The sequence below is a fragment of the Chamaea fasciata genome, unplaced genomic scaffold, assembly GCF_029207755.1.
Source record: "Chamaea fasciata isolate MVZ Bird 193981 ecotype frontalis unplaced genomic scaffold, bChaFas1.0.hap1 SCAF_6, whole genome shotgun sequence".
NCBI lineage: Eukaryota > Metazoa > Chordata > Aves > Passeriformes > Sylviidae > Chamaea > Chamaea fasciata.
The window spans coordinates 40,801,932-40,829,137 of record NW_027094091.1 but is presented as its reverse complement, the minus strand read 5'-3'; the positions used below and the strand labels follow the sequence as shown (position 1 = coordinate 40,829,137).

The window sequence follows — 27,206 nt, the reverse complement described above, 5'->3', positions numbered from 1 at the left end:
AAAATAGCTACTCTTTATATTATGAACAATTTTGTTAAAATAATAGGAGCAAAATGTTGGATTCTGTCATCTTCCTCTGTATTGTGTAACAACTTGCTCTCTTTCCTGCTTTTAAATGAAATCATTTTGGGTTCATGTGTTCATAGGATACTGCTTAAGATAAAATTTGTAAGGGGTATTGCTCCCACTAGGAGTTTGGGAAATAGAGCTCCATACACAGTTATTTTTCTAGTTGCAAAACTCAGTGAAATCAGTGGAAAAACTTTAAGCAATTCTGTATGTTTTAGAGGACTATATAATTGCAAGCTGCATGCATAAAAAACTCCTATGATGTTAATGTATTTGGAATTTAAAAAAGCAAAAATAATCACATAGTATCAAACCTGTGAGCAAGGTCTGGTTTCATATGCACCTGCATTTTCTGTAAGCTATAATTCAGTATTTAAAGTGGTATTTCCAATTATGCAGAAAAAAGCTAAATGTTTTCAACAAATTAAGCCTTTCGAATTGCTGTTTTCTATGCCAAAAACATTAAAACATAGGAACATAGAAACATTCAAAAAGATGTGCAAATTGTTGCTATTTCTGCTGTTAAGTTCATCTCTGCTTTATGGAGTTTATAAAACATATTGGAATACATTTAAAGCATGCTGCAAAATAGGAGAGCAGATGAGGACTGTGTATGACTACTGGCCTACTAATTATGATGGCCATTAACTTTTTAGGTATATATATCATATATAGTGATGAATAAAAGAAAATCACATGGCTCAAATAGATCTGTTAAAGTGAGAAGCAGTGAATTCATAGATTAAAGCACACTCATGCCTGAAGTCTCTGACACCTGTTAGTGCTCTGTTTTGCACCAAAATTAGCTCCTGCTTAGCGTCAAATTTCCTCACCTTACTCAGTGCACAGTTCACAGCTTCACTGCCTTTTGGAGTTCTAGCCAGCAATGCAAATTACAACCACACCTACAAGCTGGCTGATTTCATCTGCTCAATAGACTTCAGCTCTGCTCAAGCCTTTAGGTTAACTGATATTAAACATTCCTGTAGGAAGTATAGCTGTCCTTAGAAATGTTGGGGTTTTGTGGACTGCTGTGAGTTCAGCTGCATTTTGTTGTGGAGGTTTTTATGTTTGGGCTTCTTAATTTTTAACTTCTACGAGGTCACAGATCCTTCTAATTCTTTATAAAGTTAAATAAGAACTATATATTGTACCAAAGTTACTTGTCTGATTTACCCATGTCCATTCAAGCTGTGCCTCTTTAGTTTTCCTTTCAGTTCAACAGCTAAAGTTCAATCACTTTTTTTTTACTTTCTTCTTTGAGATTCTTCATTAAATCTTTTTTTTTTTTTTTTTTTAATATATATATGAAATGCCTTTCCCTCCAAAATCTAAATAATCAAACTAATTCAAGCAACTGAGCTTTGTATGTTATGGCAACCACCTGACTCTCTTCCCAAGTGCAATACACTATCCCAGGTAGAGGTTTCTGTGAAAACGAAGCAGCATCTGTATCATGATTTTTGACAGCACAACAGCAGTGAGTATGACATTGAGATAAGTAAATTCAGACTCCAGCTGTGGAACTGGCAGCACTGGAGGTGTAGCAGGATGAACTTCTGCCTGGGTGGGTCACCCCCTTGCAAAGCTAGCAGGTCACTTCAGGTGTGTGGCTGGCACTGCACTGGCTGCTGCTGCATCTTTTGTCTTAGCAAAATAATCAGCTGTAATTGCTGCAACCACTGCAGAGCACGGTTGTGCCTTCAGCATGCCTTTGATTGGCTTTCTGGGGACAAAAGCTATTTTATCTTCTTGGACCTTGGCTAAGTGACAGGATCTCAAACAATTCGTTTATCAATCATTAAGCAAAACAGAAGAACATTAATATTGAAAAGTATTCAAAGTGAGTTTCAAAAGGGATTTAGCAGGCTCATTGTGAAAAAGAATTACAACTCTTACAATTTTAACCTTTTATACTCTGTGTCTCTACCTGATGCTCCCAATCCTATTTCTGCTTGTACTTGCAGTTCCTTTAGCCTCCTCTTTCTGTTCTCCCTTCATATTTTTACTTTCCTTTACCCTCACTTTAAAATGCCAAGGACAACTCTCTTTAAACCATCTGAATTTCATTACTTGTTCTGCTACTTCATGCAGGTGGCAGCTGTTTTCAAGGCCAAGATCTTTTATACCAAATGCTTTCTGTCAAATGTGGGAAGGAGACAATCCTGAATCCTTCGTAAAATTGCAAGTTTATGATTGTGCTCCTGTTTACATAGTTTGTAAAATATTTTAAGATTCCTTCCAGATTTGCAAATAGGAAATTGAAATTAACTCAGCCTTTGCACAAGCTTGAATAATCATTGTGTAATAATAATATTTGGTTATTTCTTTCATTTGATTCAGGCATTAGTCTGTCTGGCTTTCCTTTAATTAGAAGAACAATGTGAGTCTTTTGTGAATATATATATGTGTGTGTGTATATATATATATATGCATAACATGAAAATCCGTATTTTTACAGAAAATCAGGGATGCAGGCTAGATTTCCTGAGGAAAATTTGCTCTAATAACAGAGGGTAGTGAAAAATCTGCACAATGGTAAACTGAAGCTTTGAAAGTTAGATCCTACAACTGCTGCGTGGGCAAGAAAGTTTTTCACCTCTTCTTTAACAGCACCAGGAGCCACCCAAGTTGAAAACCTGCACTGACTGTTTATAGCAACTCTACCAGAGTCTGACCATTTGCTCTGAAATTTTATGTGCAGTCTGTGGTCTTTGAGCAAGAAGACAAGAAAACTTAACCAAATTTTTTTTCTGAATATGAGGAATTAGTGTTTTGCCTACACTGATCAGTTTGGATAATCTTGTATTAAGCAAAGTGTTTTCTTGAACAGTACTTTTGAAATATCCCTCTACAATATCACTGTGCCTGAGAGACAATGGGCCATCCCACTAGAGCTGGTGAGGCTGCTCAAGCCTGCTTGCAGTAAAGTAAAAACAACCTTTTCTGATAGATGTTGCTTGTTGGAAGAGAACAGTGTGACACTCAGAGGATCTGTCACCTGTCATCTCAGCATACATTTTTGGTTGAGTGCCATGACTTGGAAGCCATCATATCAGACTTTGAAATGGCTGGTGCAAGGCTGGGAGGCACAGGAAACTGAGAGGATCAGGAAGTCATTCTTGTTGTGTCTGAAAGACAGAGGAGGTGAAAATGTATTGAGAAGGACTGAAAAAGGACAATGAAAGCAGAGACAAAAGGGACAGGTAGATGGAACAGTGGAACAGAGAGCTGAGGGAAAAGACTTATGCTACTTAGTAAGGGAAAATGGAAATCAGGAGGATTATTAGTCTGAAAGAGAAGTGACTGAGGAAAGGGATGTGAGAGAGGGAGCCAGCAGGGAACAGTAAATTAATTAAGGGAGAAGGACAGGGAGATCTGAGAGAGGGGAGTGAGCATCTGAAGTCAGAGGATGGTGAGATCAGAACTAGGCTTCTGTACAAAGAGAAGGGGATGAGATGATGGGAAGCAGGTAATGATCAGACAAGAAAGGATGGGAGTGAAGCAGATGGGGTGAGGCAGAGATGAGCATGAGCAGTAAAAGAGCTGTGCTTGGTACGTGAGCACTGTGTTACAAAGCCAGGATGAAGCCCAAGATTGCCCTTTGACCTACTGACTTCTTTCAAAATGTCTCCTCCTGAGTAACACCTCAGCCCAGAGGCTGGTAATCAGTGCTGTCAGATCACTCTGCCCTCAAAAAACAAAGGTCTGGAGAGCTAAAGGATCCAAACTAGTGATGCAGCATGGTGACCTGTAAGAAAATACTGGAAGGAAACTGATTTCCTCTTCTAATAGTTGATACTACCTATGTCAGAGAAAGTTATTAATTTTGCAAACTCAGTGCTTAGGAATTTAGGCAAAGGACACAATCTTAATTTGTACTATGTAGTCATACTGAATTTTCTTCTTGTTATATCTTGACAAAAACACGTGCTTTGTGTCCTGCATTAAAAGGATGAATCAAAAATTATGGTGAATTATGCTGCCTGAATGACCCCTTCTTCATTTGCTGTAGAAGATTAAGGTAAAATGTGGATGAGGCTGGGGATCCCAAAATGAAGGCCATTACATAAAGGCAACTGAATTCTGCTATGGCAAACACTTATCTTCCTGTTTCTTGCTCTAAAAGCCTTACACTGATCCTGAGGGATCTGGGCATGTGAGATCACTTAGCAGAGTTTATCCAGAGAGGATGTTAAATCACCCAGTCCCCTATAGCACAGCTGGTCGTGTACCACCCTGCTGTTCTGTATCAATCCCAAGGCTTTATTTGGTCAAAATGTTTCATCTCAGTCAAGTAATTGTTTCCTCCAGAGAAGAGCAAGTGTCAATGCAGCGCTAGGAGTGGGAGAGGCTGTACAGTCACTGAGGCTCAAAGACATGCACAAGTTGGTCCAAGTAGGTGAACATTACCTCTTTCTCCTCTGTTCTGCAGAAGAAATAACTGGCTTGACCTGGGAGAAGAGACTTCCCACTGCAGAGCTGATTGTCTATATTATGGTCAATGTAGGGAAAATGGCATAGCGCTTGGAAGGGTGGAAGTGGTATTTTTAAACTTAGGGATATATTTTTTCCCTGGTTTTTATTTTTTTTTTTTTCAGTTTCAATTTAAAAAAAAAGTAGTTAGCAATACATGCGCTCTTCTTTGGAATAAGCTAGGAGCAGCATCCCTTAATGAAAATGCCCACATCATAATTAAAGCCAAAATTTGTGTGTGGGCGGAAGAAAAGGACTAAATTAAGGAATTTAAAAGCCATATGATTGAATGCCTTGATTAGGCTGGAGTACTCAATAGCAGTACAGTTGGCAAAGACGATCTGCATTTTTAGAAGTTTCATTCAAGAAGGTCCATCTACCACAAAAATCTGCTCCTTGACCTCATTTTCTGGACTCCAGTTCCATGTGAAAACATGTGAATCCACTGTTATGTAGTCTTACCTAGAAATTATAGACACTGGTTTTCAGACACGAATTCTTTTCTAGTGATCAAGTAACACTGCAAACATGCATTTATAAATCCTACTTTTTTTTGAGTATGGACTCTCACATCATGCAGAAAGAGTACAGCCACTTTCTACTTTTCTAAAAATGTATCAGAAACAGGTATTTGAATAGCTGATTTTTCTGCACCCCTAAGACTTAGATGTCATATGAGGTCTTTCTTTTTCTTAATATGGTTTAGCAAAAATGAAACACCTAGTACATCTTTCTGTTCTATCACTGTTTGATTAAATTTTCATTTTTTCTTCTTAAATATTTCATTTACATATTCACTGCTTTCACATCATCATTTAACTGGATTGGTTTCTTGGTTTCTAGATTGGTTCGACAGAGCAGGCTCTCACTGCTGGCAATGAGAAAACAGTGTCAGGAACAGACACCATCCTCTTTTAGGTGTAGATGAAGTGGCATGAAAGGAGGAGAAGGAGGAACTATAGACTATGTGGAGGTTAAAACCACAGCAATCCATGCAAAAAAAATTGCTTAGCCAAAGTGCATCCAGAACGGAGCCACGCGTCTGAATGCTGTTTCTTGTTTTATTTTCTAAACTGGATATTCCAGACTTCCAAATATATGCATTTAATAATGTGATATTTCTTTATGTACATTAATAAATGCATAAAATCTACAAGTTATAATTTAAAGATCTATTGCTCTTAATCTGCACGCACATTTTGATACAACCTGCAAAAGAAGAAATAAGTGTCTGGTCATGGCGTCCAAACAGCTGGGTTACATGATCTCAGACGTTTTTTCCAACTTAATTTACTCCCCAGCTCTGTGGTTTGACCAGCTAATATTATTCACTTCAAGAAAGTCAGAAATCCTATTAACTTGAGATAATTTCTGTTTTATGCACTTAACTGGAGTGTCACAATTTTTAGTGGTGAGTTATGTGTACTCACAGTAGAATGTAACCGAGATAGGAAAACTTGTGATTTTTAAATTGAACCAAAGATTAATGGGTCATAATCCAGTAATAATGCATTTATTTAAGCAACATTCTGCAAATTGATTTTTCACAAAATAGTTCTGTGAGCTCTTAGTAAACAGATTTGCTAAAATACTTTCAAGTTATTTTACTTCAAAACAGAACAAAGGATTCCATATTTTATAATACTTCAGGAGGGTGGAATCTCAGAGGGCACATGGCACAGCCACCTCCCAAATCTGAACTTGTAGTCCTATATTAAATTTAAATTCTTAATAGTTATAAATGGTTCTTAGTAATAAAAGTATGTGAATAAATAAAATATATCAGATAATTCTGTCTCCGGCTCACCAAGAAATAATGTATTTTCATTGTTACAAGGTTTATCTTGAGTGTGCTTCAGAGTTTCACTTCAAATTATGCTGGCTTAGTTCCATTGTGAGAATTATAATTGCAATCCTTTTAGCCTGTACTAAAACCACAATGAAGGCAGAAAAAACAAAAGCAGAAAGAAACCCAGATTATGTTTCATATTTCAAATACAGCGTTAGGGCTCCCAAAGCGCTTTTTCCTCTGTCTGGAGTCCTACAAACAGCATAACTGAGATTGTTTTTTGAATGCTTACTTGAGATTGAGCTACCTGGGAGAAGAGGAAAAATAGTGGAATCTGAAATTGTGGCTGATGTGCAGCTTGCTTAGTTCTAGTGTGTCCGTGAAAACTAAGAGACTAGAGAGCAAAAGAAGATGGAGAAAGAGATAATAGAATCTGCCACCACCACCTTTCAGGTCCTTTTCCTCAGACTATTTGGGCTGGCTGTTCTCAAACCTATTTTTCTATCATCAGCACTGCAAGATGCTCATTCTGCCACATTGTTGGGGTTTTGTGGGGTTTGTTTCCCCATCACAAGAACATATCAAAGTTGGAATAAATGGCATAACTTAGCTATAACTTCTGTTTGGGGTCGGGTTGAAAGTGTAGATATTCAATAGGAAAGAAATGCAAGACAGATTTGCCCTTTTCGACAGAGGAAAAGTTAGGCAATGGGTTGTGGTCTTTTAGGTTGTTTCTGCCTTGATTACATGTTAATTATACCCAAATAATTCTTCACTGGTTCTGCCCTTTTGCAAATAATGTGTTCTCAGAATATCCTACAATCTGAATGTCAGGAAGTAATTTCCATGTTCATTGCCTTTCTAATTTCATCCCCCTTTCTCATTGCAGCTTTCTCTTAAGGCTTTCCTACAAGTGTTTTCTGTCTCATCTGCTGGATTTCTTTTTTACTTCCATGCACAAATGCACACGTACACAAAATTCCTCCTGTATATGATATTGTGTCATGAAGTCACTTAAATCTGCCTTTTGTTTATGGAAACTTAAGAGAAATATTACAAATGTCTGTTGTTTGTTAATTTAAATAATTTAGTTTTCACTGGTCGGTGTTTCACTTTTGCTTACTTTATGCATGGCTGACTGGATTAACTTGCTGAAAGCAGCAAGCCTGAAATGAAGTTCTTTACAGTAATCTCTAACTACTGTCCTTATGTATTGAAATTCAGAATGCTGGTTAACTAGATGAGGTGAATGATTGCTGCTTGAGGGACACTAATTTATTGATAAATATCTGTCCTTATCCTTTTTGGCCAAAGTAAATTTTCAATTATTGGATTGCTCTGATTAAAAAAGAAAAAGAACTTTAATTACCTTGCTACTGAGTATAAGATACAAAAATAAATGTAATATACCTGGCAAATACTGCAGTAGAAGAAAACTTTCATCCTAGGATTAAAAAAACTTCAAAAATTCTAGGTATGAACATCCAGAGCACTTTCCAGGGGAGAAGCACTACTTGCAACAAACTTCTTTTCACTTTGGGGCTCAAAGAACCAGGCCAAACACATTCAATAGTGGTTGTGAGAAAGAATCAATTCCTGGGAGAGGAGTTTCTTTTATTTTGATGGCTAACCATTCCCCTTCCAGGCCTTCCAGGTGGGATGGTACTGACTAGCACAGGGTATTTAACACATTTGGATTGGTGCCTTCGTTTCTGTTCAATACCTAACACCACTTAAACAAACCCCTAGTGTTTCATATGGCCAGCTTTCTGCTTGATAATGCTCTGCTGTGAAAAAGAAATTAGGAAAGTTGAGGAGTTATACTGATGCAAAAAACACAGGGACAAAGGAAAGCTTACCTTGATGAATTTTCCATTGGAAATCATGTCAGAATATGGAACTAGAACTTGTTTCTAAACAGAAATAATAGTCAGATATCATTTAAATTCTGTTCATTTGGGGAGAGGAAGAAAAGGGGAGGTGGAGCAATAGAAAAGTTTGGGTCTGTTCATTAATTTGTGTCTGTTAGATGTTGTGCTGAACCCTTATCCTCTGGAAATGCCCAACAAAATTGGATTCAGATGGAACTTATTTTACTTCATATTTGGGGCCTTTAGAGGTATTATCTCTTTCTGTTCTTTATGCAGATCAGAATATTTTTATTCTCAGTTCCATGCAAGCAGAACAAGATGACAAATAAATAAAAGTTATAAGCACCAAATCCTGTTGCAAGGTGCCATGTCACCAGTCTGAGTTGTTCTACTGGCAGTTTCTGGCCCTGGAGTGGGTTTATCTGGCACTTAGACAGCAAGGATATTCCAACCCCATAACTGGATTAATTAGACTGAATTATCTGTGGCATAACTGATAACGTTATGAGATTGGAGGTGACATTTTCAAAAAGATAGCACAAATTTTCTGCTTTGGAAAATGTTTCTGAAATTAAAGCATAGCAAGATGTAAAGGTACTTTATGAAATTAAAATCCAAGATAATTACCAGATTGGTGTACAATAGTCATAATATATGCACCATTTTTGCTAAAGTCCATTGCACTATATTGTGTCTAATGGAAGCAACCATAGACTTAGGTATGTAGTTCAAGTACTATGTATTCCTAGTTTGCTAAAGATAAATGTAATGCAATAAAACTGAAAGTGTATTTCTGGTTGCAAAAATAACAGCTAAATATATTTTAAAATGCTAGTGTTTTAGAAATCAATCTGTCATTCTGAATAGATGACACTGTGTCACTTGCACCCAATCAAACCTAAAATTAAGAACACAATGCATATGCATTACATACATTTAGAAAATGTATAGCTTTCAGGGCTGGACAACTACCAAAGCAGAGGAGTAAATTAGAGAAAAGGCAGTGTGATGATAGAAGTTTAATTACACTTCTGTGAGCACATTGTACGGATATTTAAATCCTTTAGGCCACAGACACTTTGCCTCAAGGATTAATGCCAAATTATCTATTACCACAAGACCAAGGTCTGTTCTGGTACACAAATTTTGCCCAAGATGTTACTCCAAGTGTGGGTACATTAACAGCACTAAAGTACAAATATATAGACTGTTTTGTTCTTGTATAAAAGTGGAATCTATTTTCAGTATGCTATTTATGGACTTTAAACTTTTGTTTTATTGACGTTTAATAATATGAGATTCCTGTTACATTTTCCCAGATATCACTAGAAAGCTTCCCCTAAAAAAAATTAGGAGAGTCTTTATTAAATTACATGATAGAAAAAAAATGCATTCTCACCAATAAAGTTATAACAAGCTAAATGAAATTATGCAGAAGTTAACTTTTTGTGTCTATCCTGAAATGTAATGGACTAACTTCCTCCATTGCCTCAGTCATATATTATTCAAAATTCCCTTGTTTAGTGGGAAGAAGCTGAAAATTCTGAACAAAACCAGGAAAAATAATCTTAGAATGAGCTGCATCTCTTCATTCACTTCTACATATTGTAGTAAGGCTCAAATTTGGATGGACAATAAATTGTTTTTAAAAAACATCTTTTTAAGTTGTTTATTATTTTTTTCTGTTATTCGGTGATTCAAATGTACCTGATCAAAGTTGGTCAGTCACTAGTCACTTCTATTCTTTGTTAATAATAAATTAAACATCTTGTAAGCTAAATTAATTCATAGTTGTAAACTTTTATAACCTTGTTCTGATGATTCATCTTTACAAATGACGGTGATAGGCCTATGAGGCCTGTTCTATGTTATGCAAAAGGTTTTTCAAAGCCATTTCACATGCTCTTAATATACCTTTCAGCAGAAGGGGATATTTTTTAATCAGCTGTCAACTTGAAGCATTCAAGCTAGCACAAAAATTACAGGTGAAATCAATTGTAACTTCAATACTTTCTCAGCTGATTCTGTTTTATTCGAAGAAAACATTCTGTATCAAAGCAAAAATATTTTCAGTCTTCTGTTTCTCCAGCCCATCTCCCACTGTGTCTAGAAGTATAGCAATTTAAAAAAGTTATGTAAGACTAGAAAAGGGCCACCAGTTTTGCATGAGTATCTCTGAAGAACTTGGGCTTTTGTAGGTAAAATAATTTTCCATCAGAAAAATACAGGGTGGATTCTTCAGTACCACAATCATTCCTTGGTTCTTGTCATCTAAGGAGCCTTTTTAAAAAGCAATTGGATGTCCTCAACCATTTTGAAGTGCTATCTCACTTAAAGTGAGGAAAAACAACTTCACTTATTTGGCTGATGGAATTCATGAGTCATTTTGGATTCATGACACTGGATTTCATATTATTCAGATTCTTGAAAGCACAAAAATATTTTCCTGATATTATGATATGCCTTTATTTGAACCTATATGCAACACAACTGAGACTGATGTGACTACTAGGTACCAGGCAATGAGTAATGCCTTTGGTTAGTTTCAGTGCTTGTGACTCAGTCCCATCAGCCCAGAACTGTTCCCTTAACAGGGTCACACTTGCTTGTTTTACGGAACCAACAAGTAACCATGTTAAGCCTGTGTTCTTATAGTGCTTATGTGCCTTATTTGGTTTCTCAAACAGCCCTTGTGACCCTATCACTGTATTTCAAAGAATGCACAAAACTAGCAAGCCAAATGAATCAATTTAGTTGGAAGCCAAGCCATGTTGTCCTGGGAACATCTTGTTCTTGGCTTTCCCAAATGCGTTCCTTCTTTTGATTTCATTTTATGACTGCTTGAAGAGGGGCTGTCATGTTCTTTCCTTAGTGATTCTGCAGCCATGCAACAGAGGAAAAAGCCTTACCATCTATACTAGATGGCAACCCAACTCATGCTTATTCCTTTAGCAAAGGAAAGCAGAGTTAACTTAATCTTGTATTTAAAGACAAGCAGGGAAAGTTATCCACTTTCTTCATCACAGGCGTCATATAGCAATAAGCATCTCAGAGTAGCCAGTCTGGACAAGCTTAAAAGGTGCACAACAGGCATTCTTATTTTCTTTTTGAAAACTTGAGATGAATTAGGGGGATTTCAGGGGACCCTAAACACATGACAGTCAGAAATATTTAATTTTCAGTATCATGAACATGTTGCTAAGTAGAACATTTTTCTGTATTGAGACAACAAGCATCAGAAAGAGGTTTGTTTGTGGTTTTGCTGTTTGTACTGATACCAGTTCACCTATTTCTTTTTACCTTGTTCCTGAAAAATTGCAAATATTTTGATATTTATGCTGAACATTATGAAAAAGAAATTTTCTGGTACAGAATAGCTGAAAATATGCAATTTTCTCTATGTCACAGGAAGGCAGGAGATTATTTTTTCTACAAGGTGTACAAAGAAGAGACTCTTTTACTTGGTATCTGCAAAAGCAAACCTTCTGATAAGCAAGTCTGTCACAGGTTTATCACTTTTCATCTTCTTTCAGCTGCTAAAAAAATAGTACAAACAAGATACAAGAACAGTGGTTCAATTTTTTCATAGTGGAAAATCAATCAAATGTAGAAAAGCCAACAACCACATCACAAAGCTGGAGTGAAGATCATTATCTTGGCATGGTGAACTCCAATGTCAGTAAAGTCTGTATTTGCAAAACAATAATTTTTAATTGTCATTGTTGCAGTGCTATTTTATCCATTTTCATCACATAAAAGACTGAAATTTAATTTCCTCAATCCAAAAGATAATTGTTTGAATTTTGTCTAGCATTTTACAAGATTTTTTACTGTCTAGTCTCCTGTCTACATTTGTCAGCTTTACCAAATATTTCCTCTGAGAGTTGAGGGCTTTTCCATACATAAATCTCTTGCAATCAGCAGAGTCCAAACATCTGTCTTTTTTTGCATAAACAAAGTGTTGTTAACAAGTCAGTGGACAAAGACCAGTGCTTTCACTGATTTTATAACTAGGATGAAGTTGTTGAGTTTTGAAGCTGTGTTATCTCCTTTCCCAGGCAGATATTTACATGCCAGGGTAATCCAACATAGCACAAAATGAGTAATGCAGAGATTCGGAATGGATATCATCAAGGCTATAAATGTACAGAAAATTCAAAACATTGAACATCATGAGGGACTTATTCTTTGTGGCAAAGTACAGATTTCTAAAATGCAAGAACAAATTCATTAATTAGTTCAGGCATTAATATTATTTGAATAATCAATAACAGTTTTTGGAACACGCTGTGAAATTCCATTGAATGGCACTGTGAGAAGATAAAGACTTTCATTGGAAATTGGCACTGCATGGAGATCAGCCCCTTTAAGCACAAGGTTCAAATCAGTGTAAATATGTCTCTAGTGTGTAGGATAAAAAGCTTGACAAAATGTGAGAGGTTTTTCGATGGTCAGTTTGGGATGTTTTCATTTATGGTGGTTTTTTTCCCATACTGATGTCTCTTACCAGATGGTTTGGTAGGTACTCAGATTCGAACAGGTAACTGCACTTAAGGGAGCCTCAGTTGCCTGCTCAGCTTTTTACCAAGAAAGAGACTTAAGACACTAAGTACTGCACATATATATTGTTTGCTAAACAGTATGCCTACATAAGCTTTTTTTTGCTGCTTCTTTTTGGGTGGAACAAGGGTGGAACAAGCTAATCATAATGTTCTGAATACAAGCACAGAACAGCTGAGAAGTTTATGAACAATATGTAAGTGTGTATTTACCCTGTGATTAGGATGTAGCACTTTTTTGGTACCTATATGTAAAAGTCTTAAGGAACTAATGCTCTTTGAGTAATTGCATAGGTTATATACCTGTGGATAAAAGCAAGTCAACTTTTCAAAATCATTCATTGGTGGTTAGCTGGAATATGCAACTTTCTATGCAGGATGCTTCTGACAGCAAGGATAATTCTGTACATAAAGAGGATATTTATCTCAGTTTTCTGCAGCTACAGCTCTAACATTTCAATTTTCCGGAACTGTAAACCTTGTCAAGGGCTTAACCGGAAGAAAGTTCTTCCATGAGAAATCTTTTTATGAATCTGAAGTACTTGATTGAATTTCAGGTAATTTCTATTAGTCCAGGAGAAAAATGAGGGCAAAACAATCAGATGTTGTCCAAGAACATTCCTTTTTAATCTGGGAAAGTTGTGTGAAAGATTTAAACTTTGTCTTTGAAAATAGCCTGGAAAAACCGTTGCATGTTTCAGAATTAGCAGTTTGCTATCTGAACAAGCATCACATCAGAGTTAATAAAGTTTGTAGAGAGTATTTGAAGTGTTCCAAGACAGCAATGAAATTTAAAATAGAATTTCTATTTGGTTTTTGGGGTTTTTTTGTAACAGTATGTATTAAGCCAAATGGCAGCTCTTATAAGAAAGTGATACTCCTTTTTGAGAGTGCTTCAAAAATTAAATTAGCAGACCCTTGCAGAAAGGTACTAAGTAGGTTTAGGGAAATTTTGGAAGTGCATAACACTGGGTAGTGTTCTGTCCTGATGATGCTTTTCCAAAATATTGTGGACTGAACAAATTTAATTCTAGAGTAATTTTAAACCCTCTCCATAGTATGCTCTTGGGAAGAAATTTATCTCGTCCAACAAGAAATCTGACTTGGCATCCTGCAATCCGTTACAGAAGCAGTATATCAGTCATGCCTTCTTGGAAAAAAATAGCGATGGCAGAATTTGTCCCTCAGGTGCACTGGTGGGAATGGTAAGGTGTCATGCATCTGCCCATGTGGGTAATTCGCAGCTGCTGCAGCACAGAGGACCGGAGAGCAGAGGGCAGGCAGAGTCCTCCAGCTGCCCTGCCCATCCCTTGTCAGCATCCCTCTACCTTTCCCCTCAGCACTGCTTGAATTAAGTCCTGTGCTCTCCAAAGTTCCTTCCTACTAAGCCCGGGCTCAGCAGAGCAGGACCTTATCTATTCTGACCAATATCTCCACAGTTTTTGGATCAGACTGACAACTCTTCTAAAGGATTCATAATTGGCCCCTTCATGATGTCTTACTAAATTTTCAGCAAAATTGTGTCACAGATTCAATCTTTGTTGCCTTGTTCTTTGATCCTTGATCCATTTACACCAAGAAATTTCTTTAAAATTAGAGTATAATCAAACATAGAAAGATCTGACTTTGTATAAAGGGACTTATCTGTCTGGGTCTAAAATTTCAGCACAAATTAATGTCATAGAATAGTTTGGGTTGGAAGGGACCCTAACAATCATCTAGTTTCAACTATAGCTTGTCTGGTATGTTGTTATCATGAATAACAAAACAGTCCTTTAAAATAGTGGCCTTGTGTAATTTGTCTTGTATAATTAACATTTTGATCTTATTCTGAGGTTTAATAGGGTAGTATTAGCTGTTTGCTTTATATCAAAGGAAATTTTAATTAGCCAGCAATACAAAATATTTTTGCAAGTTTAAAAAGTGCTTCATATACTATTTGTAATTTCATGTCCAATGAATTGATACATTTTTGTTGCTTGATATTCACATTCAAATGTAACTGAGTACTTACAAAGGTGTAATATCAAATACCTTTAAGCACATCATAAAATATTTTTTTTTCCCTGTTCCTATTTAGTCACCTGTGATTCTTTGGAAGATCGTGTTTCTGGAGATGGCACCAGGTGCCCCCTGGGCTACTTTCCGTGTGGCAATATCACCAAGTGTTTGCCCCAACAGCTGCACTGTAATGGTGAGGATGACTGCGGGAATCGGGCTGACGAAGACAACTGTGGTATGTGACTGTAACTTTTCTTTGTGCCTCGCACCTGTAGTCACTAAAACCCAGGCAGTGCTCACACCAAACAGGAGGCTGTGGACTCTCAGGAATAGGAAAGTTACATTTTTGCAGAGGGTGCAGCAGGTCTGCTTTAGCTGATAAAGCCACCCAGCAAACCATTTGCTAGAGAAAGAAGAATGGGCCACGTTTTTCTTTGTATGTGGTATCAGTTATCACTATCCATTTTTTTCCCTGCTTTGAGCTTCTTTGTACATGCCATTTTGATGTCTACAGATGGATGTATGTGATCTATCAAAGACTGCTTTTGAGGAGAGGTAGGTGTGTGCTCTAACAGAGTTTATGAAAAGCTTAATGTGACTTCATGCAAGAAACATAATTAAGGAGAATTTTCAGAAATTATTTATGCCCTAATTTGGGAGAAACATGTGAGTCTGTGAGTGTACTGTGCAAGTTGAGCTACTGGCAGGCTTTGTTGGTTGAAAATGTAAAAATCCCAGGGCATACACATAGACAGGTCACTTGGGCATGCTGTTTTGATCCTTGTCACTCATAGACTCTCTGGATGGTAGCTGTGATCTTGGCTTGTAGGCTTTGGCTTTACTTCTACTGCAAACCAGGTAAGGTCAGGGCTTTGCATAGGCACTTACCTGTCCATGCTGCTTATTTATGAGCATGGCCCTGGCACAGCTTTTGTCTATGCTGAGTAGCATCTCTCATGCAATATTTGGACCTAGCTCATAGGTGGGATAATCTGGAAAGGGATCCCTATATTCTGTGAGGAGGTAATTTCACCATTTTGTTGTGAGCTAAGACCACAGGGAGAGAAAATCGACCCTAACATTTTATTTACTGTTATTCTCACCTTACTTACAGCCTGGATATTTTCAGAGGTGCTTTCCAGAGCTGCTGATTTGGGGCAGATGGGGGAAGTAGACTTCCTATTCCTTAGCAGTTTTCCTGTAGCCATGGAGAACAGCCAGGTGCACAGTGCCCCACCTCACTTGTTTCCTCCAGCTCCCCAGAGCCAGGCAGCTGAACTGTTTGTCTGTCCCAGAAAGGCACATAACCATCAGATCTGGGTGGGAATGGTGGGAAGAATTAAAATATTAGGTGAAAATTCCAAGCTATGTATACTGAAAGAAATTTTATGAGAGGAATTTCAAACAAAATATGGTAAATGCATTTTTTACCAGGACTCTCACCAAAGTCAGTGAGGTTTTGAAAGTAGTTGTTCTCATTGTAAGTGAAGCTGATTTGTGCACCTATGTGAAGTATCTTGCTGTTACACCCATGCAATTTCAGTGTCTTACTTCGTATGAAAGTGATTTTAAATTATAATCCCAAATAATGGACCTGCATGATTTTGTAGTTTTATACCATTTGCTGGTGCTATAAACCTGCTTTCTGTTGTAAATAAACAAAATCCTGAACAAAAATGGCTTGCTCTATTTTTCTGTACTCATCTCGACCTACACTAGCAGAAATTGCCAGTGATGATGCCCTTTCATGTTTAAGAAGTCCACGGACAATAAAGGGTTGCTTTATCCATATTTCATTTCTGTACAATATCACAACATCCATTGTACAAGGACTTGCTAAAAGATACAGCTTAATATGCGGCTAATTAGGATATACACAGTTTTGTAATGGGAGGTACAAGACAGTATAGGATCATAGAACTGTTTAGGTAGGAAAAGAAATTTAAGACCATTGAGACCATTAATCAAAGAGCTCTTTGCATCTCATCTTCTTACTGACACAGAACTGAGGTATTCTTGGATTATGAATAACCAATTTCAAAAATTCAATTCGAAGTAGCACGTGTTGTCAGTGAGCAGGGAGTGCTGCAAGAAGTGATTTAATACCGAACCCTGGAGCAGTGAATAGCAAAGTCTTAGTAATGCCTTAGTGTTATTCTATGGAAATGAACATACAAGACAATTTAGCCATGATGTTGAATTCTCTTCCGTGTATAGTAATTCAAGAATTAGTTAGCCTTGATTTTTGAAAACCTAAATTACAAAAGATGAAGAGTCATCATATTCATACTGGGAAAAAAATATGCTACTGGTGTTTTTCTCATATCTTGCTTGACCCCCTCTTCTCATTTAGAAATTCATTAATGTAATATTCAGCAGTAATGTTTTCTCAAAAATTGGTATTGGAGTCAAACTTTGTTGTACAGTTAAAGAAAGAGTGACTTCCTTGTCTGAATGTATGCAATGTCCTGATGAGATTTTCTGCAATGACTTCACATGTAGTAAGTGGGGGGGATCTTTGTGGAGTAACTCTGTTTTGAAACCATTCATCTTGCTTAAAATACAAGAAGAGGTCTCAGTGATTAGCTCCTGAGACAGAGAAACCGTCTGTCTTTTTTTTTTTTCTTCCCTACCAGGATCACCTCAGTATGCCTACCTCGTTCCAGCAGTTATATCTGGCTCCTTCTCCCCATTTTTTTAAATTTACAACTAGTTTTCAGTTGAAGTCACTGCTCTTAATTACAGAAAGAAATTAAAAATTAAATTCTTCCAGTGTAGTAATTGTTTCATGCAGTGCCATTGGAAATTTTAATCTTATCCACAAGGTGTTCTAATTAAATAGCTCAGCTTTTCAATTTCTGAACATTTTTGCATCAATTTGAGAAACTTTGAGGTAACTGGTCTATGGGATTCAACCCAACAAATGTGGGGGAGGAAAAAAAAATCAACGTAGACCCTCTAAGGAGTTCAGAAATACCTTTCTCTTTTTCTCTTTTTCTCTTTTTCTCTCTTTCTCTTTTTCTCTTTTTCTCTCTTTCTCTTCTTCTCTTTTTCTCTTTTTCATGCATGTATTTCAAATAAAGCTAGGCAAAGCAACAGTTTCCCTACTAGTTTCTTCAGTAATGATAAAACACTGTCTCAAGCCTACGGTAAAACCAGCTGTATAGCATGGAAACGCAAAGCAAAATATGTCATTAGATGTTTCACTCCAACTATCTTGCAGTGGTTCCTTTCTTCTTTTAATGAACAAATTTGTCTCATTCCCCACTTCATTTCTATAAGGAAATTATGGTTTTAATATTTTTAAGATTGTATTTGTAAGAAATTGTTGTTGTAGTCTCTGAGAATATTTGCAATATTAATCCTGTTTCAGGCACTATGTGCCTGGTAACAGCAAAACATGATAATGAATATTTCAAACTAAACCAAATCCTCACTGAGAGATGTGTTTTCAACTGTGCTGTAATCATTGCTCATCTCTAGCCCAGGCACATGGAGATTGGCTTTATGGTGCCCTCTTCAGTCCTTCTTCCTCTTTCGTTTCCACCATCCCCTCCACACCCAAATAATAAACATAAAACTAAGATCCAGAGTTGTGAAAATCTCAAATTAGGATCATAGGTTGAGTTGGAACAGACTCAGCCTGCTGTGTTAGTGCTTAACCTCAGGGTGTGGATACCCTGCTTGCCAGCTCAGCCTCAGCATTTCTTCCCCTTCTGGAAAAGAGTGAATTATAGCTGTTATTTCATAGTAGAGTGAGGCCACTCATCTTTGAAAACTCATGCATTTGCAACCTAGTTTGCTTTCCAAAATGAATAAAATGCTGTGCGCGATACCCTAATGGGGAAGAGCTTGAGGCAATGTAGTAAACTGCAATAAGAGGAGGCTGCTGGAAATTTATCATGCCCTCAGTTATGGGTGGCTCTGCTTGAACTATGGCTGGATAACCTTAAATGTGCATGGAAAATGCAGTCTTACCTTTTGAACTTGAAAACGTAGTCCACCAAGTAGAAGTGGGTACCTCTTCAAATCTGTCATGAAAATAATATTTTTAAACAAAAATAATTCGAAGTTTTGTAATTTGTCATAACACTTAATGGTTTTGAGGAATTTCCTTTTTTAGACTTGAGAGAGCAGTAAATTTTTCTCTGCTGTTCTGTTCTATGCTCATCCTTGCTGAAGTACCGAGTTCTTAATTAGGCTGAGGTCATTATGAAGCAATTTAGCCTCTATCATGTTTCATTTGGAGTTATTTTTGTATCTATTTGCAAAATTCAAAATGTGTAGGGAAACAAGATACAGCCATTCCAGCATCCTTCCATGCCCAAGCTTGTTTAAAGACCAAGTTTGCAAAGCAGAGCAAGTTTGATACTGTTTAGCCCTACTGGGTTTGATTTCAAACATAATGGCTTCAGCCTGATTTTCCAGGAAAAAGCTTTTCCCATTTATTTACAGCTGTAAGATTTGATTCCATAGCCACTTGGCATTTATAGGTGGAAGGTTAGAAGTTTTGTTTACTTCATTGCCTTTTAAACCTGAGCAAGGATAAATAGGAATAATCACAAATTCTGCTCACATAATGCCATGGCACTGTTGACGTGGAAATTGTTCCTAAAATAAGTAACAAAGGTTTCTCACATCGAAGACATTGCTGCTGCAATATGACTGTTAATGCAGTCTAAACAATCTCTAGGCAAACTCTTTGATGTCCAGTGGCATACTAAGCATGCCAGCTATGTACTCCCAAGTACAAATTCATGGAAAGAAGTTTTGAGATCTCTGCCTTCACAGTGATATTTAATGACAAAACAAAAACAAAAATAACAACAATAGATAAATAACAACAGTTGATTAATGCAAAACAAACAAAAAAACCCCAGAACAACAGTATTTATGATGTAGATTTGCACTGAGCCTACATGTGTTTTCTAAATATAAGATGTGTGTTTCTCTAGATGAACAAATCTTGACACACGAAATATTGGAAAAAAATTATGAAAAGTTAATCATAACATAAACGTACTCCATGCATTTGGAAGAAGAACAGCTAACACTGTCAGTAATGATCCATGGTTATTTCTGTTTTCAAAATATCTAGAATATCTTTAGAAACACACAAAATGTTCTTTCATGTGCTCCAAATTAAATATTTCAACTTTAAAATTTACACTATCTTTTTCTTTTTTTTAAATTTTCTGATATGCCTTCTTCTTAGGGGGCTGAATGAACAAGTTTTTGTCCTAGATAAGGGTCAGCTTTCCCTGACTAAAATTATCCTACTACTGCATGCAGTGATAAAAGCACAATGTTCTCAGTCAAACAACTTCTGTGTAATTATCTCAGCAGGATACAGCACCGGGTCAGTTGCCATTTTGTAGTCATAGCACACTAATTAAAAAGTGCTGCAAAAATTGTTAATGCAAGTAAATTTTGAGCTACTGAGAGACTAAATAGATGTTTTTCCTGTCTGATTTTCTAAGACTTTTGTTGCAATATTGTTTCTCATATTCCATACATTCTGCTGGGTCATTCGCACAATTTGGTCATCAGAACTGTGGATTAGCTGTGCTGTTAATATGATGCCAGTTTTTGGGGAGAAGCCTCCCAGTAAATTGCAGTGAAGCTTACATCTAATTTCTTATTTCAAAACCACCCATCCACTGTCAAATTTAGTTTGGGAAAAATATAGAAACACAGTCAGACCTCAAAAGGCACTGGGCTTTCCTCTGGACTTTACATCCCATCTGGCCAATTTGGAAACATCTTTTATAAGTCTGGAAGACTCAGATTAATCCCTATTGCTCTGTCACTAATATAACTATTGCTGTGTGTCGGCATCCTGTAGCTACAGGTTCTGAAAATCCCTTTTATGTAGAGGTGCACTCATTTCTTTATAAATAATCCTGCTTTCAGATTTAAAAGTTTTTCCTAACTTCCATTAGGGTTTGATAGCGCACAAACATGCACTTAAAATCTATACAGTTATCGGATTTATTATGTTCTGTTCTAATTTAAAATGCAAACAGTATGACTGATGCAATATCTTCAGTCACCACCTGGCTCATGAAGCAAAGCCAATCCCAGTGAGAACTGACCTGGACTGACTCCACTAAAATCAAAGGAGAGGCTCCCACCCTCCTCAGTGAGCAAGGAATCGTAACTTACCTAAGTCACGAAACCAATAAAAAGCTCATATGCTTCATAACCCCAGTGTTTGTTACTCATGTACCAGTCTTCCTCAACAGATCTGGAAAAGACTGGAAGCACTGTGCTATCAGAGGGGTTTTTTTCACTTTAGATGAAGAAATCTAGGTTGTGCAACCTGTCACAGAAACATCAGGTATATTTTACAGTCTCTTCCCATGCAGTCTGTGATATAAATTTCATAAATTAATGCCTCAATCCTTTTTTTTTAATCTCAGACTTAATTGGTAGAGGAGGTATAGTTCATTTAAAATTAGTGTTACTGTAGTATCACACTACTGAATAGCTCTTCTGCTCCATTTCAGAACTTGTTGTTAATATAGGCTCTTCATTTATTACTAATACGTTTCTAGAAGAAGTGTTTATGTGTAAGTAACACAGGTGTAAGTCCTACTTAGAATAAAAAGTATCTTAACATAAGAATTATGTTACACATAAGAATTATGTAAAATTCTTATATTAACAAAAGAATTATGTAAAAAAATGCAAGTACCAGAATTCTTACTAATTTCAAAACAAAAATCACACGCATTAGCCCAAATCCCTTGCACCTCTGCAAACCAGACTCTTTTGTCATAAATGGGACATTAAAAACCAGTAACTGCTGTTACACATTTGACTACACTTTACATACAAACAATAATAAAGGAAGAATGGAAGGAAAAACGTGCTAGTGTTTAATTCTATCTTTTTTTGTATCTTTAATTATGTAGAGCGGTTAATGGAACAAAGTAGCCTGAGCTATTTTGAGAGCACATGTTTCCTCAGTGTTTAAAAATTTGGCTTCTGGACAATTTTGCTGATAGTTCTGCAAAACTGTTTTTTTGGCAGCTAGGCAATGGTTGCAGTGTGTCTGCATTTGTTTTTTAATCACGGTGTCATAGCCACATTTTTCTAGTCTAGTGAAGCAAGAACAGGCATGCAGATTTAATTTGTTTCTGACTCCAGAAGAGTTTTTCTCTGGCTAACTGTATTTACTATTGTGTTGCTCTCAGCCCTATGAGTTCTCAGAACAAAGGACAGCATTCTGCTCCCCAGTTGTAAATTCACTTACAAACATTTGTCACACACGGAGGTTTCCCAAAGAACTGGGGCAGGGAGTGGCTGTTTGAAGCCTTGCACCTATTTGCCTCTAAAAGCACAGACCTCATCTGTTACCGTGTGCCACACAGTCACCAGGTGACTGGCTTGCCTCACTAAATAAGTTACAACAGATCAGCCCCTTATTTAAAAGGGACCAATAAAAATTCAGCAAGATAAACATAGTAACAACCTGTATAAAGTAATGCTGGTTTCGTATGTGTTTCTTTGAAGGTCTATAATCATACACAGAATTATTGCAGTTTGTAGGTTCATTAAATCATCTTTTAGATTCCCATAGCAGAAATCTAAATTTCTGTGGGGTATTTCGAAACATCTGCACAAAAGATGTATGTTTTAATGTTACAAGATTGCTCATAGGGGATGAGAATTTCTTTTTTTTGTCTCAGCATATTGAAGAAGGCCTTGATGGTTTTTATATTTCAAATTAATACTAGTAATGAAAAATGTTATAATTGGTCTTATGTTTTCCTGGCATGGTGTTTTTCCCATCATACTTAAAATACAATTTGAATGTATGAGATGCTATTCAGTTTTGAGCCCTGGATAGCAAATTCTGTTTGTGAAGCATAAAGTAAATATTTGACAGTCAACAGTATACTCAAAATGTAACAAATACCTGGGAAAAGATAGGATTTTCAAGCTTCCCATGGAAATTTTTCATATATGGCCAAATTTCATTGTCATTGCCATCCCTCCACAGTATATGGCACTGAAATAATAAGGTTTACTCTGATGTGCAAATATCAGCACATGGAATAGCTTTGCTGAAATTTTAAGGGTTTTTAATCAACTTTGCTACTGCAGTTTTTAAATATTGTTGGTAACTAAGAGGAACTTGCATTTCATTATACTTATGTCTCTCCTGGTCTCCACTGTAGTGGCTTACTGCTAAAGGAACTTCAAAGCAACTAAAGATTCTATAGATGTATCCATGCTATTAGAATATTTTAATTTTAAGAATTAAATATACTTTGAGAAAAACAGAATATAAAATCAGAATAATTACTATAGATTAAAAACATTGTTATAAAATTAGAAAACCCTACACACATGTTTCACAGGAATAAAGATGAAACATTGTGTATCTTTTGGAAATTTGAACCTTCCAGTTTTCTTAAAAGTTGCACTAGCTTAATTAAATTGCCCTAAAATCATAAAAAAAACTTGTGTAAGCATGTAATCTAGTTCATCCAGAGAACTGTAAACCTAATGCAAATTAGTTTGTTTTCTGTCTGGCTTATTATGATTGCATTGTCACATATAAACAGACAAGATACGTGTGATTTCAATTAATCAGCAGGTACAGGACATAGTACTGTACAGTGACATGCAGATTGGTGTGGGGTAACTTACCTTTGAATTGATTGATAAGGTGTCCAGCTGTAAGTTCTTAATTTTTTTCTGCTCAGATATTCAAACTGAGACAGTGAAATTCCACCCTAACTTTCCCTCCCTCCAGGCACCGCCGATCTCGGTTTCGTAAAATCTCCGTGTGGTCTTGGTCTTGCTGTAGGTTATGAGGCTGTATCAGGATGCCTTAACACCGTGGAAAAGGGCAATTTTATTCCTTAATCTGTAAATATTTTTAAAGGAAATTCTTCTTGTCTGGAGGATATGGGTTTTCCTTGTACCAAAAGACACTTTTTGTGAAAAGGCTGAAGTCATTCCTTACAGCAAGCAAAAGTTTATTCAAGCAACTGACAAAAGGAAATACGTCCATGGGTTATGAACAACAGAAAAGGCAAAATCAAAGGGTGACACAGTTTCTCTTTAGAGTGTTTATGCATTTAGCTGATGACATTTCTCTGTATAATACCCATGAAGACATGGCTGAGAGAAGGGGGAAGTCATATGGAGACCATCCTCATCATAAGCTCCATGCTAAGGGATATGTCTTTAACTGACAATAGATGATACTTTCTTGTAATGCCACTGTCACTGGATCTGTCCCTGAAATGATTACTCAAATCTGTAGTTTGTCAGGATTAACATGCTCTTTCTCATTCCCATCAGAAGTGGTAATTGGAAATTTTCAGCAAGAAAGAGCATGTTAATCTGTTGTCAGATAAATGCACTCTGCCACTGCTTATTTCACTTATCCCATGTAGAGGAAGATTTGGTGATGTCTTGTTTTCTCAGATCTCTTTTTTTTTCTTCTTTTTTTTTCTTTTTTTTTTTTTTTTTTTTTTTTTTTTAAGAGAACCACAGCCAACATAATCTATTTTAGAACTGGCTCAGGGTAAAAGTAATTTCTCATCTGAGCTGTACTCCTTCAAGTGATAGATTTGGGATTTCGAGACCAGTGCTATTACCAGTCATATCTTAAAGTGTTTGGAGAACCTCGCCTCAAAAGACGTAAACAGGTCACAAACCTTCATATAAACTCTAAACGACCAAAAAGTGATTTACAGTTCTGCCACTGAGTGTTCCACCGAGTGGTGGTACCAAATATAGTTCTTTGCACAATACATTCTTTCGAGATTTGACAAAACAGTTTGGATAAAACAGAGACTGTCCCATGCTTGGGCACAGTTTGGCCCAAAGCATATATTTCTGGAGGTCAAAAGATGTTTAATAACTTGTTTTATTATATTCAGATATGCTTTTTATTTCTAATAGAAAGCATGCCATGAGAAAAGCCTACTATTCAAAATGAACTTACTAAAAACACCAAACAACCAAAATGATTCCAGTACAAAATAATCCATCTTCTCTTTGAATTTTTCCCCTTCTGTTTTATGGCCACCCAAAAATACACAGCTGCTTCTAGACTTCCTCAAGAATGCTGAGGAGCCTCCCCTTTGCAGCAAACTGCTCCGTCATTCTTGTCACTGTAGGAGGCACTTCTCATCCTTTTTCTTTGCAGCAGATGTGAAATGCATTGATGGTCATCTCTTGTATATGCTTTGTCACATGACAAAGCATTTTAAAAGTACAAAAACGTGGAAGAAAATGTCATATATCCACTCCTTAGTGTCAGAACAGGAGGGTTAGAATTTATGGCTCTTAACTGCTAACAGGTGGTTCGTTGTCCAAAACTTTCTGTGAACATAATTATGATTTAGAAAATCCAAGAGTATTTTCGTACCATATTCCTGACTGCAAAACATTCATTTGGTATGATTTATACTTCAAGAATAATCTCATTTTTAAACCATCTTTCCAAGTTTCTGTTTAAAAATCTTACCTTCTCTGTTTATGTTGAATTCCCATATATTGCTGAGTCCAGTCATACAAATGAAAGTCAATGGATGTCCTCCTGTTAAATATTCAGGAATAGTGATAGAGAAAACCTCATTGTGGTCCCATCTACAGGGCAGTAGGTTTTTAAGGCTCTTCCCACTTGACAAAGGATCTGTTCTCATTATTTCATCAATTTCAGATTCCATGCTGCAGGCAGTCCTAAAACTGAGCTGCTTTTGAGCATTGGAAACAGGCTGGTTTGCCAATACCTTTCATTTTGTCCAAAATGCATTAAGCTGCTTCTGAATATTAGCTTAATGATCTAGAATGGCACAACGGCTAATGGATCAGAGCATGTAAGGTGCTCTTGAGGAATTTAGTAAAATATTCTTAAATGTTTTATCAGGTCTGTCTTTTCTCTCACTGGAGCAATTCCTGAAGACAGGCACTTATGTTTGCTTTGAATCTTTCATCTTTTCAATTTATGCATAACAAACAAATAACTAGATGAAGGATAGTTTGCCTGAAGTTACTTAATCTTTCATAGTATCATTAATCAGTACATATAACACCTCTTTTCAGCTTAGACAACAAAGAGGCAAGCATCTCTCAAAAACAGTTTCATCTGTGGGCAGGTGACTTTTCAAGGTCATTTCCCTGCCTGTCTGTGAAAACAACAACTGAGATGTAATGTGACTTGAAAAATAAAAAGCCATTTCAGAATGGGAAAAGTTGCAAAGAGGAAAATATTTTTTATTTTTCCCTGCCTGTTTTGAAGCATATATATATATATATATAGTAATAATGCTTACTTAAATATAAAGGTTTATAAAGAAATGTCAATGAGGAATTGTATTTAAGTATAACTAAACTATTAACCCGTGAAATTGCAGGGGTAAACACTATTTCCAGTACATCATAAAGGTGAATTTAAGACTAATTACTAGCAAAGCAGAGCCATCCTGAGAGTTCTTATAGAAATGTTGTTTTGCAGTAGGTACCCTTAAAGTGTGCTGCTTTCAATTGTTATGGGTGCTTTGGCTCACCAGCTAGTGAGTGCCATCCCAAGGAGCATTTCTGCCACTGCTGTATGTTCATTAAAAGAGATGCTTTAAAAGCTGAAGAGAACACAGACTCAAATTAATAAAACTAAAATACAATCACAGCTTTTAAAGGCAAGTTTCCAGTCCCTTTCCAGCCTGTTTGGAAAGTGGCAACCTGATCAGTCAATTTGCAGGACTCAGATATACAGTAGATTTCCAAGAAATAAATAACTAACAGATCTGTAATTATTTCTAGCAGCACTATATCTTGAAATGCCCATTCTTTGGAAGGAACTAAAAATTTTGCTCTTAAATTTTGTTCTTATAGCCATAAACTACTCAGTTCCAGTACATCTATGCACAGCAACCAAACGGGTAATATGGAACCATGCTGCGTTTAAGATGCACATTAAGCTTAACATGAACACTCTGACTTGAATATGTTACTCCAAGTCCCTTCTTCTCCTGAAAAGCAGTGTTCCTTTGGCCTTCATCTAGATTTTCAGGAGAGAAATCATAGGCTATGATAGTGCAAGACATCCCTCTGTACTAACTAGTCAGAGTCATAGTAATCATTTCAACTTTCCTGGTCAAAGTGGCAAACCTGCATGCTTAAGGAAGTATGAAAATATGGTTCCCTCTCATTTTTAGGCACCTAAATTAATAAAAAATTCTGAATTCACAACTATACTTTTCCATGTGACTGTCACAGCAAGTGTTGTTATTGATGGTATAATAAGCTGTTACTTGTATGCAGCTCATATTGTTTGTAGTTATGTATGATTAAGCAGCTGTATAAAAATATCTAATGGTGTACGAAATGCTCTGGAATAAAAACCTGTATTAATTAGACAAGAATTGATGCAACTAAATTAAGTGAAGACATTTCTAACTTCCATTTCTATTT

At 36.5% G+C, this 27,206-nt stretch overlaps 1 protein-coding gene across 4 annotated transcripts in view; it reads left to right on the top strand.

Annotated features, from left to right (window-relative positions):
* RXFP1 (relaxin family peptide receptor 1) overlaps positions 1-27,206 on the top strand; it is a 50,116-nt gene that overhangs the window by 4,588 nt on the left and 18,322 nt on the right. For all 4 annotated transcript variants that reach the window (XR_010721462.1, XM_066186062.1, XM_066186063.1 and 1 more), the window contains exon 3: positions 14,845-15,000. Coding sequence is in view for 3 of the 4 variants with exons in the window: in XM_066186062.1 (XP_066042159.1) it covers positions 14,845-15,000 (156 nt within the window). In the remaining variant the exon portion in view is untranslated. The remainder of the gene's footprint in view (positions 1-14,844; positions 15,001-27,206) is intronic.